We start from the raw sequence: 18570 nt of genomic DNA, 5'->3' as shown, positions 1-18570 counted from the left end.
GTTTTTTCCTCATAATAAAAAACACTCCTACTATTTTATAATATTAGCACAGACGCCCATACGTTAAAAAAAGGTATAGGATTTCTAAATTATACAATTTAGAAATCCTATATAAATCAATCTATATAAGTGAAACAAAGTAAAAAATATTAACGAAGATCAAATGCAATATAACTGTTCTATTACACTATAATGATAACCAAAAGCGTACAAAACATACACACGACTTTACCTTCTATTCTGTATGTACAAAGAGCCTATTACACCATCTTAAACAATTGTACCAAACTGAGTTCTACGATAAGCATACAATATCTATTTTCAGGGTTGATCTATAATTATTTTAGATAATGTAGAAACAAATAAACACAATAACACTGAATGAATTATATAAAAAAAATGTACTTGTCTATTTAGTAGTTCTAGCCGAACAGTACAGTAGGGATAGTGGCTAAATATAAATAAATATATTCTATATTTCTCAAATGAAATTATTTTGGATGAACTAGAACATTTTATATATGATATTTGAAGTATTAAAAAAATGAAAAGAACTTCTTAAAGCACCTATGCATGATAAGGTTTGGCAATCTAGTTGGACGACATGTTGAGTTGATTTTGCTCAGTACACAAAATCAATTACGCGCTAATTTGTAAGAAATATGATACCAAATCTTGCATATACGCATTTAAACGACTAACAAACCTATCCTTCGATATGACTTCTTATTAACTTTTGAGATAAAGAAAAATGTGCTTTATTATATTAAGACAAGGTATAATATTGTTGTCGTTAAATAGCAAGCCATAACATACATTATGAATGTCACTATAATGCCAATATTTAGCTCTTGAGATAGGACGTTGGACTTGTAATGGTATAAAAAAATCGATATTGCCAACCTAAAATCTCTCTCTAATTGTAATTCTAAAATCACGTCACAAGTAACAAAAAGTAAACACTTTAGCACTTTGTCACAGTTAAATTATTTACAGCTCCAAATATTTTAAAACATTACCAATAAGTTGTTATTATGACAAGGTACAAAAATTCTTACATAATTTCATGAACCTACGAGTAATGTTAATAGCTCTGTCTATTGTTTACACATGATATCAAGTTATGTTCTATAGATAATTTAAATAAACCATTTATCATTTAAATTTCTCAGTCAAATCTAAATTAATGTTTATTAACTATTATTATTGCATCTAGACAATGTTTTAGTAATTGCAAAATGGGCTCAAACACTCCTACTTAATCTAAAATAATTTACATTTCAACATCTCTACTGAGACTGTCAAATTTGAGTTCCTTGACTTCTTCAGGACTGAAGCTTTTCACTGATACCTTTCCTACTTCACCTGATAGATCCGTACTTGATAATTTATTAGTTATTTTAGTTATTGAAATCCTACTCTCTATATCGTTAGCATCGCATATTGTTTCTAAAACTACACCTTTTTCGACTTTCCTGGGTTTTGGCGATACATTTTGAGCTACTATTTGTTTTGTATTTCTCAATTTCTCACTTAAAATTTTATTGCAATTCTTCTTAGACATATCTATAGCTAGCGGATCTTCTTTGTTTACTGGCTCTTCAACTTTCTTCTCTTCTGTAACTGGTTTGGTTTGCTGTTTGAATTCAGCTACTTCTGCATTGCTAATGTTATCTTTCTTCTTCCATTTCGTTCTTCTATTCTGGAACCATATTTTTACCTGTAAATGAGAAATTACACTATAAGTGACTTAGTTAAATTAACGTTTAATCTATGGAACATTAATCTAACTCTTTGCGTTTTTACAAGTTCTTTAATCAATATAATTTTTTGACAGAGCGACTGTTTCAAATCACACAGCGCGATTCCGAAACTAAGTAGAGTGAATAGTATGGATACTGGGCTACTGATAGAAATACTTCAATATTTTTTAAATAAAACATCCATACTAATAATAAAACGCAAACAGAACCTGTGTTATACATTTTTTGAAAATACATATGTAAATGAACATAGAAATTAACCAATACAAACTATCATATAATACAAATGTGTGTAAACTGTGAGGAATCAAACCTATTACCATTGGAAGTAAGGCGGTATGCTAAATCGCTACACTACCGAGGCCGTAAATATATATATATAACTACAATTGTTTGAATCAAACTGACAACCATCGGCAGTGTGATAAACCGTTAAAATAAAGTCGAATTTCAAAGTCCAATATATGAATGGATATATAGGAATCCCATGTTAAATGGAGTTCAGATTTAATTATATTAGGGCAAGTAAGGATATCGCGTTACGAGATAGGCTGTTTGTACACGAGTGGGTATAGAGCGAGTCGAACGGTTAACAAACAGTTAATTACTGGCTGATCGATGCCGGCTCGGGGGAGATGAGTAGGGATGGGCGCTCTTTGATAGTTTGTCGATGTATTTGTCAATTTAATGATAACGTTTCCAAAATAAAAGGATTCTTTTTTTAACTATAACAGTTTGATCTAATTTTGAATTTCGAGTCATTGGTAAATGTACTATAACCAATCGGGGGAGATGACTAGGAATGGGCGCCCTTTGATAGTTTATCGATGTATTAGTCAATTTATTGATGATGTTTCCAAAATACACAATTTTTTTTAAACTACAACAGTTTGATCAACAGTTAAAATAATAATAATCTCAGGACAATTCACTCAGCGCCATCTAGATCCAAGTTAAGCTAGCTAAAGCTTGTATTATGGGTACTAGTTAACTGATACAAATACATAGATTTTTTTATTCGTACACACATACATAATATATATTGGAAATACCCAGACCAATACAAACAATCATACTCATGAATACAAATGTTTGTACCTACCTATTGTGCAAGGTATCGAACCCGCGACCATAGGACGTAAGTATGCTAAATGGACCACGGAGGACGTATAATTATCCAGTAAAATTCACATTTAAAATTACAAAACACGATCGATAAATATCGAACAGCTAGCAAGACTATGGACTAGTTTTTGTTTATTTGCGCCTATGATGAGGCGGATATATCTAACGATGCGATCATTAATGTAACTGCCTCGACTAGTGAACGCATTAGAGTTACTATTCGAGATCGTATAATGTAGCTAGCTTCTCTACTGTAAAATGTGTCAATACAGCTTCGCTATTTTTTTATTTTTAATAACAATAATAACCCCTGGATAATTCACACCTCATAGATAAGTGGAGCTTATGTTATGGGTACTAAACGACTGTTATAAATACTTTGATTTTTTGTAAATGTATACATATTATACATAGAAAACACCCAGACCGATGCAAGCAATCATAATTGTGAATACAAATGTTTGCACCGTGCAAGGAATCGTACCCGAGACCATCGGAAGCAAAGTGGTGTGCTAAACCACTAGACCAGCGAGGCCTCTAATTTGTAATAAACGTAATCTGGCTTCGATGAACTGAGTGTATCACGAGTGTGACATAACGTGATATCAATGGAGCTGTTTCTGTAACCTATATAGCCTACCACTTACCATGGGCAGTAAGATCGTTTGCCATTCGAATTACATATAAAAAAACATAAATTTGCTATTTTATATGTAATTCGAATGTTAATCACTGATAATGCAGTAGACAATACGGGTGAATAATATTTTATAAAACCAATATATAAATCTATATCTATGTCCGCATAGTTAATTGAGTAACGTAGGCTGAATTTTATATCCATAAACTTTGTAAATCTCTACAATAACTTCATTAGTACACTTTGAAGGTGCTATTCAATACTCGCCTTATCTTTAGATAGTACAAAATAAAGTCGCCTGCGCTATCTGTTCACTTAGATCTTTTAAACAGGTAGTTTAAAAGATTTTCATGCATTTTTAGCAGTAGAAAGAGTAATTCAAGAGGAAGGTTTATATGTATTATACATGTACACCCGTGCAAAACCGGGGCAGGTAGCTAGTTAATATTATAAATGGAAAATATGTCTGTCTATTGTATCATTCTCGACTATCAAGCTGTCTTTTTTTTTAATTGTATGAAGGTAAATTGTAACACGAAGACGGATAAATAATATATTCTATAAGAATTCCTATGGACAGCGCCGCAGGATGTAACTATCCATAAATGCAAGTAAAAATTAAGTGTATTATATTACGAAATCACCACTTTCCACGTCTCTTAAGTGACGCAATAAAACAAATGTGAGTGCACACAAGCTGAACAGCGGCTAAATGAAGTGCAAGCTATAAAATAAAAGTGGGAGTGACTCGCTTCATCAAACACGAGGGGCTATAAAAAAACAATAAAGTTATGCCGCAGCGAGGGAATTGATACTGTGTGTAATAAGCTTTATATTAATGAAAATATACCGAATATACACGTCACATTTATTTTATTATCGTAACGAGGTTCCTATATGATACAAAAATTGATACACACACACTCATAAAAAAATATTTTTTTATTGCACGTGCATGCGGCTTACTGATGGTAAGTGATTACCGCCCATGAGCACCCGGAACACCAGGAGAATTGCAAGTGCATTGTCAGCCTTTTAAGAAGGAATAAGCTCTTTTCTTATAGGTTTCAATATCGTATCGCTTGGAAATAACATTGCTGGTAGGTGACTCCACATATATTATTGTCTATTATGTACAGTACAGGTTTATTGAATTATATATTAATTACACGTAATGCGATAATGTTAATGATGAAATGAAACAAAGGAGGTAAAATGAATAGTTTCTGTTGGAATTATTCGATGAATATAACATTCATAGTACAACCACAGATAATATAATATTACATAGTACAACTGACCGCCGGCTATCTAATGTTACCGGCCAATACGAAATGAACTAAAATGCTGAATATTGCCCCGATTAATGGTTTGTTTCTGGTCAAAATGATTTGTGTATATTCTAAATATAATGGTAATATATATTCATAATATTCATCTGTAAATCAGTGGATATTTAGCACATATATACAAATAAATAAACTAAAGTGTCAATAATATTTTTTTTCGATTTAATTAACTTCATTACATTGTGTCGAAATTAATACAATTTTTTAAATATAATACATAACTTATTATCACAATTTAAGAACTTGTTCTCAAATGTCACTAGCCCATTATTATGGTTTATCAGTCGAGTGTAAACATCATGTCGTTTGTAATTTCAAATTAGTAGCTTTTCATTAAATGCATATATATGCAAATATATACTACCCTAATTTAAAAAATTTATTAAAAAAAAATGGACTGTTTGTCTGTTTGTTCTTACTAATCTCTGAAACTGCTGGATTTGACGGGATTTTCACTCGCATGTAGCTAATGTTATTAATACTTAGGCTATTTTGATTTTAAAAAATATTCATCTTAATATAATAGTGTTTAAGTTTATTTATTTATGCTTATAAAATGTATGTTTATCTATAAGTGTATAGTAAGTAGGTATAGGATTATAGTGCCTTTCCTCTTTATGTAAAAACTCTCTCTACCAGGTTGTCTGTAAGAAACTGTTCATAGCAATAAGACTGCCTTTTGTACAATACTTTTAATGTAAATTGATGTTCTCGGTATGTCTGTGCTCAATAAAGAGTTATTATTATTATTTCTGTGCCTTTAAAACGTAAATATAGAGTATTGTACATAAATCTATTATAAAAATATGTAATAATATCCAATAGGTTTCCTGTCGTTAGGATATGGGATTCTCTATCGGCTGCATCTAATGGGTTATAATTAAACACAAGCAGAGACTTTAATCCAAGATACAAGCTCATTAAATACCTACTCATACATCATTCGGCACAATGCCGTCACATGGCACTTCCGTGTAATTGCCTCGCAAATTAATCCCAGTAACATGTGACATTTGACCCGACAGTGTACACAGAGCCTATAACTACATTTCATACAAAACATTCCCGCACACCGTGCAACTATTGAGCAATTATTAGTTTTTAATTTGGCAACTTTTGTGTGTTGGTTCGCAATTGTTATCTCTAGTACGATTTACGTTAAGATTACTTCCGTTATCTCTAGTACCTAACTAGAGATAACGGAAGATCACAAAGATAATAAGTTTGTTGACAGGCTGGAATTATCCAAGACTAAGGACTGTGGTGGACAGTGAAGCAATATATAGCATACTTCTAGATACAGAATGTATTATATGGCTGGATAAAACAGTATTGATTGATAAAAAATGGAAAACACACTATCCTATTACTTAACGTTTGACTAATTAGCTATTATATTATAAACTTTGTGTGTTGTGTATATATTATAAATTAAAAACTGTCTTCAAGATTGAGTAAATAAGTAGATCTAAGTCTAATACTGATCCCCAATATTAATAGTAGATAAGTGAGATTACAATTATATATTAGAGCAAGTATATAAGAACATGTTTACAGTTAATGCCTGGGAACCAAGTGAAGTTTAATAGATATGAGCTACTTATAATGTTAATTGTTAGTTGTTATTTAATATAGATATTATAACGTAACAACTATTAACAAAGTAACAGATGGGAGTATAAATACTACGCTAATGATATTGAATTATTATTTATACAATTCCTACCATACATAAACTAACAGTATTTGAGCAATTACTGTTATTATTAAAATAATAAAAAATACAATATAATTATTTACAAACAAACTCTGAGCAACTTTTACAAGCAGCGTAATGTGTGAATAGCCTGTTTATACAATGCAATCCACTTGCTTGCAAACATGAAGATAATTATTATTGATTGCGCATTAGTTCCATGCGGAAACAGGATGGATTATATGTTTGTACAGATTGTGTGATAAAGAGAGATACTGCAGAGATGGTTTGATACGATGCTGTGTATGTGTAACATGTGAAAGCCGCCGCTAATTGCGCGTCCGTATGTCAAATGCTGGCTATAATACTGTCGAATGTTGTTACTATTACGAGTTCTGCGTCGTTGAATATTATGTATGGCGGCAACATTACTTTGATTATCAGTTTCGATCGAATTATAGATCGAATAGATCAATAGAATAATAATAATAATGCACATACACACGTACACCACACCTAAAAAGCGTATACCATACCAGAAACCAGCAAAGGCTGAGAAAATGTAGTGTAAATAATAATAATAATAAAACGATAGCTGAGCTACATTCGAATATATTCGGCAATTAATAATAATAATTCTTTCATTCATATAGTCACCTTTTTCATTTACAAATAAGTTTAACATATGTTTAATATGCGTGGATTGTTTATGTATATTAGAGTAGCAGACTTGAAAATCTGACTTTACCAAAAATTGGTGTAATATTGTCACTAATTTGAATCCATTTTGATGTTAATAGAAAGGGCGGGAAAATTATATATGATACTTTTAATCATAACTAATGTAGGGAAAGTCACTGAATGAGTCAGGCAGACTGGGGCGAGTGCCGTTATTAATTAAAAATAAAGTAAGTTGACTTTTTAAATTTCATAATTAAACGCAAACTTCTCATGATACAATGTAGCAGTGCAGTTGTAGACGTTATACCAGTCATAAGCATCTTCTTTTAAAATCCACGTAATTTTTGTTCACCTAACTAGGTAACCAAAAAAGTCTAGTACTAAACGACATAAACTTTTTCAATAAATAATTTTATTAGAATATAAAAAATTTAAATGCAGAGTTATGTATAAAATATTTACAGATTGATGAATTGTTTGCCACTTCGACCACAATTATCTGTCTCTCTCTTGACAAATGTAGTAGATATGCAAAAAAAGGGATGGGTAATTTTGATCGAGCGGCGGCACCCGCACTCTATAAATCCGGTGAAATAATGATCTATCTAGTATTTCATGTTTCGTGAAAACAATGAATGCCTGGAGCAACGTCATAATAAACAAAAGAATATCAAATTTGTGCAATCCGATATTAGAGTTCGAATTACAATGGATGACTGCACAATATAATTTATTTTCAATGTTCTAAGAATTATCCCTTTTTTAAAGTATGGACAGAATTTATGTATTCATTTAATTATTTCGGATTAATAATTGACAGTATAAATTAGCTGCTTAAATCCATTAGTCTCTCATGTCTAACTGTAATCAAAATGACTGAAATAATAATGTATAGTAGAATTGGTGGTTGGCAGCTGTAAGTAAATACGATTAAACAAACCATCTTTATTTAAAAAAAAAAAATGTGATAGAAATAGCAAAGGATGAAAAATAAAACAAAAACGTTGAATAAATATTTTTGCTGCATTCTCTATACTTAGTCCTTGTAACCACAGTAACAAGTCATTAAGGGTTAACTCGCTCACTTCTTCAACATACAACAATAACGGGAGATTATTATTTGTTTTTAACTACTAAAATCTACATGTGCTTATTTTTTTAAGTAACTAAAATAGCAAAGATGCTGACGACCCACCTGATGGTCTACACCATCAGATGACTTCCCACCTTGGATGCCGTAATGTTACCATGTAATTTAACTGCGGTATTTCCCCCCTTCAACCATCCACAGGCGTCCATAGGCTACGGTAACCATTTACCATCAGATGGACCGTATGCTTGTTTGCCACCATAGTAGTAAAAAAAAACTACAGTTTACAAACTAAGTTGCTTGGAAGTTGAAGTACGTTTTTTCGAGGCAGATGACCGTACTAAATCTAACATAGTAAAGTTACACTTAAAAAATATTATTGTTAAAGATAAAATTTAGAAAATGCTGCACTAATTTTGTCCGCACGTGTACTGTGTAGTGTAGTAGTACATTATTCAGCAGTGTACGCTAACACAACGCTACGTATAAGGCGCATTATAGTCAGTAGTGGAGGCAATCAATATTAGCGCCGTGCGTCGCTTTGTTCACGAGATCAGTGTACACGACCCTATTAGTGCCGGCTTTTTGATAGTGATGTGACACTTGGTATGTCGATGTTTATTTATTCGTCTAGAGCAGGAAAATATGTATCGATGTGTTAATATAATTTAATTAATATTAACACTTTGCAATGAAAAAGATTATATTCAACTAAAGTGGAGCAAAATGTTTATCGATGATATTGATAACATCGATAAACATTTTGCTCGATTTGCATCAAGAAAGGATGATGTAATTAAAACCAAAACTCTGAAGTCAAAAACACTATATATACATCTGATCAGTTGATTGTTTTTATTACTGATTACAATTGTTTTTATAAGTCTGAGAGTTCATTACCGCTGTATTTATTTCGTACTATAATCAAGTATTCAGCCTACATTACTTTGACAATTACGATTATCTCACGATAATAGGAATAGGATCTCACGACGTCCTACTAAAAGCTAGCAAGTTATTTACCTAAAATATTATGTTGAAATTCTGGACGTAAATATAAATCTAACGGATACATAAAATTCTGTCAATATATTAAAAAAGTTTAGCACATTTATAATTAATTGGCATATTTGGTATACGAGTCATCTGTCTATAAGACTCTTATATTCTCTACTATCATCGGGGCTAGAACTTAGAAAATAATGATTACCTTAATTATCCTCATGTTCCGTAAATTCAAATACCAAGTATATTGGTATTCACCAATTTATGTGCTTATAAAATAAGCATATCGATAAATTTATCGACATTTACACATTTCCACACTAGGCTTATCTAAGTTGCCGGCGATCGAGGCCGATGACTAAGCTTCGTTAATCTAACAATTATTCATTGAACTACGAGTACGATTCTCCCTCTGAAACGGTCGAAATGTAGCTACTGTCCCTTTCATCCTTTACTACATGTCCAAAGAAAGAAAAAGATGATAGGTTAGCCACAGGATTTTATGGAATTACCAAACCATTTCTTACTTAATCTTTGTTATTTTTAACAATTTTTTAATGTTAGAGAAGTTTATAAAGATTAAATATAAATGCTTTTTGTTTCGTTCTTATTTATATGCAAATAGTATACAAGTTTCAAAATATAAATGAACTTGTAATGAAAGATACATAATTTTACATGCACTAGAAACTTTTTTTATTTAACCTGCTTATTAGAAAAGCTTAGAAATTTACTTGATTCAAGTAATAAGATAAATAGTTAGTCAAATAAGAAGATAAGTAATGAGTCAAATACTAGATATATTAATTATACTATATATGTTATTATTATAAGGTTTAGTACACAGCTTTACTTCCTATAGTTGCGGGTTTGATTCATCGCACGATACAAACATTTACATATATTCATGATGTTTATATTGTTTTCTATGTATGTGTTTACAAAAAACTATATAAGTATTTTTATATTTTTAATTTATTTGTTCAGTAACAATTTATACTGTTTAAATTATACAAATTTTGCTGTTAACAAAATCCTCAACACTGTAAAAATACTGTTCCAACAGAAAAGAACGCAACTGTACATATCAGTTGGTTAGTACCTATATGTAATATTATGTTATCTGTGTATATATACATATATGTGTATCTGTACCTATAATACAAGCTCAGCTTAGCTTGGGACTACAAAGAAGGCGTTGTGGGAAATGTCCAAGGTTGTCATTTATTATTCTTAACAATTATTTTAAACAATTAAATAAAACATAAATTTCACTTGAAATAATAATAAGAGTGTTTTAAATATACTAGAATACTATAATGTGGAGGAAAGGGGATTGTTAGTAATGTGGATTGTTCATCTTATTGGTAGCAATATACCATGTCAGGTTGACCTCCAAGCGGTTCCACCTGGAAATCATCGTTATAAATTCTTGGTGAATTTGTCACAGTGGGCTAACTGACCTGACCTCATGCTCATGTTATCGTCCTCCACCGGTGCCCCACCAGCGTAAACCGTTAGCGCAGGCGGGTGCACCATTCCATTGTCATCCATAACAAAAATACTATAATGTGATTTGTTAAGTGACGTCACAGAAAATCTATTAAATTAATTGGTGTCAAGAGGTTTAGAGGTTCAAATGACGAATTTAACCTTTCCGACCGCACCGTAATTGCTGAAGCATCCGCTCTTTGCGAAAGTGCAGTGTTGCGTATAACTGTCTTAAGTATTAACAGGATGATAGTCTTTTAATATACTTGTAACCTGAGTATCAACAGGATGATGTTTTTTCAATATATAACTGGAATTGCATATTAAAGTTACAACAATTATTTAAAAAAGCAACACGCATGTTTCTGCTCGTTCTTCTTGTTATGAGACAGGTCTCCGAATGAGCGGTAGATTAAAAAACATATGTAGGACTATTCAAAAGTGCTTAAATGTAAGTTTATTTGAATAAAGAATTTTCTATTTTATTCGAACAATAGGATGGTGGTGCCGGCAAAACACTTTGGGTTCCATTCCGAAATTCTTGTTCGAGAGAGCCCGCAAGTCATAACCTAATGGTAAAATGGTTTTACCATCATACAACACAGCAACAATGCAACATAACATAGGTCGAAAATACATAGACTATATAAGTGTGGTTATCGATAAATTACATGACTCGAATTTAATTATTTTTACCCCTCCTATCCTTGTCATAACTGGTCACATTTCTAAGACTTCCGTTCCATAGTTTGAGATCACGTATGTGAACGAAGGACTGTATATATATTGGGCTGGTAAATATAATTATGCAAACACGGGTTTTAGGAAGCAATAATATAATTTTATGTACATACAAAAGTAAAGTAGTTACCAGAACAAGAATGACAATGACATAATAAAATAATAGACCAAAACATAAATAATTATACAAAGAGGTGCGTCGTGCACAACATATTTTGCAGTACACTGGTCAACAAACAAACATTTTTTTTCTTTATCGAGGATTATTATCTTGCGTGTTGGGTTTTTGCACGGTGGCACGATCTCTTGTTTCGTGTCGCAGCATTTATTTCATCATGTTCTATGTCATTAATATCGAGTTACTATTTAAAGTACCTTAAATTATACTTAAACATCTGAATAACAGACGAGGCAATAATAATGACGATGATCAATAATTATGAAATTAACCGAGCAAAAATTTAAAAAATACTTACTAAGCCGTAACCTACAACAAGTTTAAATAAGTGTAAAAAACAGGAATGTTTATAATTACATATAATTTCTACTAACACTTTCACTTAACCTCCCATTAAAGGTTATATTATATCAATAAGGACTCGAACCGTGATGCGGCAAATATTAGACACATCAGTGAAAGTGCATTAACCAATGTCGACGGCCTTAATTGTTTTAATTTTAGGGATCCGTAAGACAATTGTGGAATTAATTTACAAACAAAATTTATTTTGTATGTTTTCCTTTATAATTGGAACGACAAACAATGATCGCCCACCTAATGGATAAATATCGCCTATATAAGTGCATGAAAAGCACTACGGACGTTACATTATCGACTTCAGATTACTAGGATGTCATGGCCCTTATACTATAATTTCATTGCCTTAACTTACTCTTCAACCGCCACACAGTTTACAAAACAAGTTGCTTGACGGCTAAAATAGTTGAGACTGAAGCAGATGAAGGCACTCAGACGACATTTTACAAAATGCACCTTGGTTTCGTTACGGGATCAATTGCATATGAAAAGTTCAAACATCAATTTTTTCGTAGTAACATCGGATACAAACGAACTTGCTCATCTGATGGTAAGTGTAATCACTTACCATGGGCAGCGGTAATCCGCTGCCCATGAGTACCCGCAACACTAAAGGAAATGCAAGAGCGTTGCCGATCTTTTAAGAAGTATGCAATTTTTTAAAGGTTTCATTGTCGTTATTTGTTGCTGAAAATTCAGTAGAAATTGTGTGTGTAATGAATATAAAATTCTATTGAGTTTCCAAAATAACGTTCAATGTTTTACAAAATCCTCGATTTGTATTTGCTTATTCTTTTGTAATCAGAATCGTTTTTATAACCACGACATGTCGTGATGGAGGGTAAACGTGAACATCGGATCGATTGATCAATTTAATCGATCGTCTATCAAGGTCCGATCAATTACGGCCGACCGACTTGTTTGTCAGCCCGGCAAGGTTCCTATGCCATTGCAGTGAAAATGGACGTGACGACATGAATTCATAGCAAATATGTAAATTGCCTACCTCCTACATCAAACCTAATTAATAATTATGAAATAGGTAGTTTTCTTAGTGATCTCAAGATTTTGTAGGTTATGAAAATTAGTAATTTACCAACATGAAACTAACTCTATTAATTGGAAAAATGGGTGAGATTGCAAAGAAAAGCATTATTGAAACCGCAGAAATGAAAACAAATGATGGAACGAAACAATTTTCAGTTGAATTGACATAGTCAAGGTCACTAGTTACGAGAAGATACCATTATGTCCTGATCATCTTTATTATCTTTTTGACTTCACATATCTTTGTCGCCAAATGTAATAAAATCGTAATATCGCTACGAGACAAAAACTATTTGCATGTTAAGGTTTTATTTCAAAACAACTGGAGTAATTTGGATGAAATTTCGAATACGTATAGTGCTAAATGTGGATCAACATATGGGATAAACAAAGCCGTGAATAAAGGATGAATATAATTATCTTTGTCAATATTTTCCAATACGCCATCTACAATTTTATTAATGGAATCTTTACGTACTACAAAACAAACTACGAAATGGATATTAATGCCATTTTTAGGAATAGATAGAGTTCTTCAAAAGGAAGGGTTATATACAAGTAGGACGAGCAACTGGATAAATATAGTTATATATATATATATATATTTATTACTAGCTGCTCGCCCCGGCTTCGTCGGGGTGTACATGTATTATATATATAAACATTCCTCTTGAATCACTCTATCTATTAAAAAAATCGTTTCAAAATCCGTTGCGTAGTTTTAAAGATTTAAGCTTACATAGGAACGGTGTCAGTCCGTCCCGACAGCGACTTTGTTTTATACTATATATGTAGTGATTGTCATTTTATTATCATGAATAGATGAAACCTACAAATGTATACATGCACGTCGCATAGCTAGTTTAGAATATGATACATCTCAGTGCCATCTATTACAAAGATGAAAAACATAAACATTAATCTCTTAGATGCACTCGACCACCCCATAAAGGACATGACGTAAAGATACGTCGATACTAATCAATATATCTTATTGCAACCTATAAAATGTTGTTACAATATAGCTGCCTCTCAAATAATGCAAGTTGCAGATCGAACGGAGATCAAAGTGGACCGCCGGAGTGCAACACTCAGGAATTGCAGCCGAGTGATACGAATGCACTCCGGATGCACAAGACAAGTGAACGAGATCTCTGTTTCATCTGGATGTGGCACTATATTTTGTTAATGAGAGATTAAATATCACAAATAGAATAGAATCAATCTTAATTGCTATTTTCTTTATTGACTTGTTTGGGCTATTGTCAGGTGCTTGGACCTGTAGCACTGCGACCTACACAAATCTATTGTGCTCGCCTTTTTCAGAGTTCGCTACCTAGACCTATCAGGGACAAGAATTGGATATTCTTAGAAGCGAGGGATCTTTATTGCTAACTGTGTGGGTACATTAATTTGTAGTTGATATAACAGTATATGTATCAACCTATCGGGCATGCATAAAGTAAGGTCACGTAAAGAAAAAATAATATAAAGATGAATAACAACTGCATACATTTATAGCCAATTCACAGTTGGATAACCTGTATCAGCTCATGTTATCCTAGTAATTGGAATATAACCAGATAAATTTTTTTGACTACTTCGCTTGTGTAAGACATTTTTTGAATTTATGGAATCGTAGTAGCACAAACCCAATCTACAGTAAAATATGAATAAACGCTGACATTTCGTTCTTTTTATCATAAAGAAAGGTAGCTTAAAAAGGAACAAAGTCATATTGGTTTATAATTTTATAGTTGGATGACCTTTATCAGTTTATGTTATCCTAGTAATTGGAATATAAACACCAAATGAATATTTTCACAATTATTTTTATGGGATAGGTGAGAAACGATTCTTACGGCTCGCCTGATTGTAAGTGCAACATCAGGGAAATTGCAAGTGCGTTGCCAACCTTTTAAGAAGGAACAGGATCAGGATCAGGTTCCAATATCGTGTCAGTTTGGAAGTACTATTGCTGGAAGGTGATTTCACAATAGGGCTGTGCACAGCAAAAAGTTTCTGGAAAAATGCACGGCAGGCGGAGGCAAAACCAACCTCTAGTATTGGGATTTTAATGGATAACAAACAATAATGAAAGAATTGGTCAAGACTTATCTATTCATTGTATTACTATAGTTAGATTACATTATGGTTGACTAATCCTACAAATTAATTATAATGATGATAATCAACAAATGATTTTCCTTAAGATTTATCAATGAATAATGATGAATGGTGATTGATAAATTTATTCAATGAAATATTAAACTAGAGTAACACATCCGTATTAACTTTATATTTATCACGATATTATTAATTAATTTAAAAATAATGTTATAAGTAATTATAGATTTAATTAAGAGACAAATGGTAAGATAGGTACTAAATAAATAAAACAAAATTATGTGTTCCTCGTGACAGCATTAAGACTAATTTCTACATCTACCTAATTACAATATTTCAGTGGAACTAGCCATGGGAGATATTCTGTTTCTGGATGCACCCGGTTGAATTTATTTATTTCTTGCCTGTAAGTGCTAAATTATAACAGCATTAAAGAAATTATGATAAATGTCCAATATTTAAAAATCATTACAAAATGAAGAGTTACATTGACTTGTCATAAGTATCTGTAATAGATTATTATATAACCGATACTAATAAAGATATTTTGTTTCTTTTATTTATTGTCACAACCGTCATGTTTATAAATACGTGAAACAAAAATTACGAAAATTGCGCGAACGAAGGAGTATGAAAAGTATTTATAGTTTATATAGAGAAAGAGCGCATAATAGCTTTATATGAATATTATTATATATATCGTTAAAATTATGCATAAAAATACATTAATACAATAAAAAAACATTACACCCACCATCATGTATTTGACATTAACACACATATACCTATATTCTTTTATTTATTGTTAGTTTGCGCTCAAATTCAGTATAGATTAATATTGTTTGTTTCTAATATTATTACTATAGTCTTACTGAACGTGAAACATAACAATAATGAATTATCGCTCGCTGAATATACAAATATAAGTTTAATATAAAATCTTATTATGAAAATAATTGGAATTAGAACCTTAATAATTCAAACTTACAATTTAAATTAATATTCGTCGAATTTTGGGCGACAACTACTTAACATAAAATTTTAATATTATAGGTAAGTTATCATAGAAAAATTATATATATAATCGAACATCGAACTAAGAACTTGTTTCTTTTTAAAATGTGAACTTATCTCAAGTCACATCTAGAGATCTTAGAATCTATTCGCTGTACCCATGCTATCGTAATATCTGCAACTATATGCAAGCCAGTGCAGTTTTTGGCACTGCACCGTCTCACGAGTGGCGAACACTTGGCACTACACCAATTTATATGGACTCTATTAAATAAAACGCCACTTTGCTATATTGTCGGCAAATTATTTTGAGTAGTCCGATTAAAACGGCTTCTTCGGAAATTTTACAATTCTAATATTTATTACTAGCTGTGGCTGCAGTTTCACACGAGTAAATTTTATAGCCTATGTGTTAACCTGATATATAAGCTATATTATTGTAAAGTTTTATTAAAATCCATTCAGTTGTTTTTGAATGAAAAAGTAACATACATACATTCAATAATTTAATATGAGAAGTTTCAAGCCATTGACAAATTAAAAAATACTTAAGCAACTTTAAAATGTTTCCTTTATAGAAAATCAGCAAGTATTATTAAACTTAAGAACCTTTTCCATAACTGCATCTGTGTACAATTAATTATGTAACCTTAAAGAGTAGAAACTTCGTTTTTGTTGATTGTTTATAGGCGGAATTATTTTAAGTTAGATAATTAGGGAACGTATCTTTTTAGGAAAAATTAATGTCATAATCCACAGAAAATTAGGCAGATAAATTCCGTATCATGAATGAATCCCACTTGACAAGTTCCAAGCAATGCCAAACCAAATAGCAATTAGTGAGCTCATTGAATTGCAAAGCATATTATTGTGCGCGTGGGCAACTCGCCCCTCCCCCCTGATTGGCCTGTGCTATTTAGGCCGCCAGAATACTGCGCCGTGATTGGTGGACTTAATCTAGGCCGCCACGGTTCTGTTTTCTGATTGGTCAATGATTAATATAAGTAGCAATTTGGCAAAGTTTCAAGCGGGCGTGGTTTAAATGGTGTATATTTTGGAATGAACGAGCTGTCATCTAGGTTTGTGATGACAGCTGTTATTGACAATGTATTTATGGTCAACATGCAACATAGAAGTCAGCGATGTGTAACCCACATGGCCCAGTTATAGTTAGAAACAGCTGGGATATTCATGCTCGTCCTTACTTTGTTTTATTAGAATATATATATTACTAAACCAAAGTAATTGGCATAAAAAAACATAGCCAAACTACCCAAAAATTAAGTAAAGTATAACCAAGAAATATAACTATGCTAAAAAATTTACCAAAGTATTTAGATACTGTTTATTCAAAGTCTCTGTGTCACCTTTATCTCATCTATTTCAGCCGCCAAGCAGCTTGCTGTGTAAGCGCTTTTAATTTCGGGCGAAATTCAGTTTGTTTGCCAAACCAGTTAAAATTAAAAAAAATAGAATCGTGCCTGACAAATCTGATATAATTGGAAATACATTCTATTCGAAAACACGAAAAATTTGTACTCTGCTTAGCTTGAGACTTGATGGCGTCGTGTGAATTATACAGGGCTAATCACTATATTATATTTTTATATTATTATTGTGAAACCTATTATTAGCTGTTACTATTGGATAGTACGATATGTTTACAAAGAAGTTGTAACCGTTACTTAAAAGAGTAACACAAGTCTCTTTCTCGTTCTGCTTGTAGATAATGCTTAGTTTTCCGAATCAGCGGTAAATTAAAAAATATGTGTGACTATTCAAATATACTTCAATTTAAGTTTATTTGAATAAAGAACTTTCTATTCTATTGTTTTTATATATTGTTTTGTACTGTTCGTTTCTAAATAAATAATTATGTCTAACTAAACAGAAGAGGAAAAACTATGTGGTTGTAGCCTACTCATATCTAAATGAAATATCTCCTTTGGAAAGTATACACTATATCCTATATCATGAGAAAAAGTATCGCTCCTAAAAATATCTATAAATTCTTGTCCCTGACGGGTCTAGGTAGAGTATTTTGAAAAAGGGCGATGACAATAGATCTATGCTGGTCGTAGTACTACGGGTCTATGCATGACAATAGCCCAAAATTGAAAAAAAAATATATTTTTCAAAATTCACTAGCGGGTCTAGGGCGAGCACAATAGATCTATATCTACAGGTCGTAGTGCTACAGCTCTTACCATCTGACAATAGCTCAAAACCCTCAATAAAAAAAAAGTGTAACCGAACTGACCTA

At 31.8% G+C, this 18570-nt stretch overlaps 1 protein-coding gene across 1 annotated transcript in view; it reads right to left on the bottom strand.

Annotated features, from left to right (window-relative positions):
• Window positions 1-696: 696 nt before the first annotated feature.
• The window catches only part of LOC131852139 (homeobox protein DTH-1), an 86770-nt gene continuing 68896 nt past the window's right edge, over window positions 697-18570 (bottom strand). The window contains exon 4 of the mRNA XM_059202779.1: window positions 697-1720. Within this exon, the coding sequence (XP_059058762.1) occupies window positions 1274-1720 (447 nt within the window). The 3' untranslated portion in view covers window positions 697-1273. The remainder of the gene's footprint in view (window positions 1721-18570) is intronic.

This window comes from Achroia grisella, unplaced genomic scaffold (assembly GCF_030625045.1).
Source record: "Achroia grisella isolate CSIRO2021 unplaced genomic scaffold, CSIRO_AGI_Agris_v1 utg840, whole genome shotgun sequence".
Taxonomy (NCBI): domain Eukaryota; kingdom Metazoa; phylum Arthropoda; class Insecta; order Lepidoptera; family Pyralidae; genus Achroia; species Achroia grisella.
The sequence above is the reverse complement of the archived record's forward strand: the minus strand, read 5'-3'. Positions and strand labels throughout refer to the sequence as shown.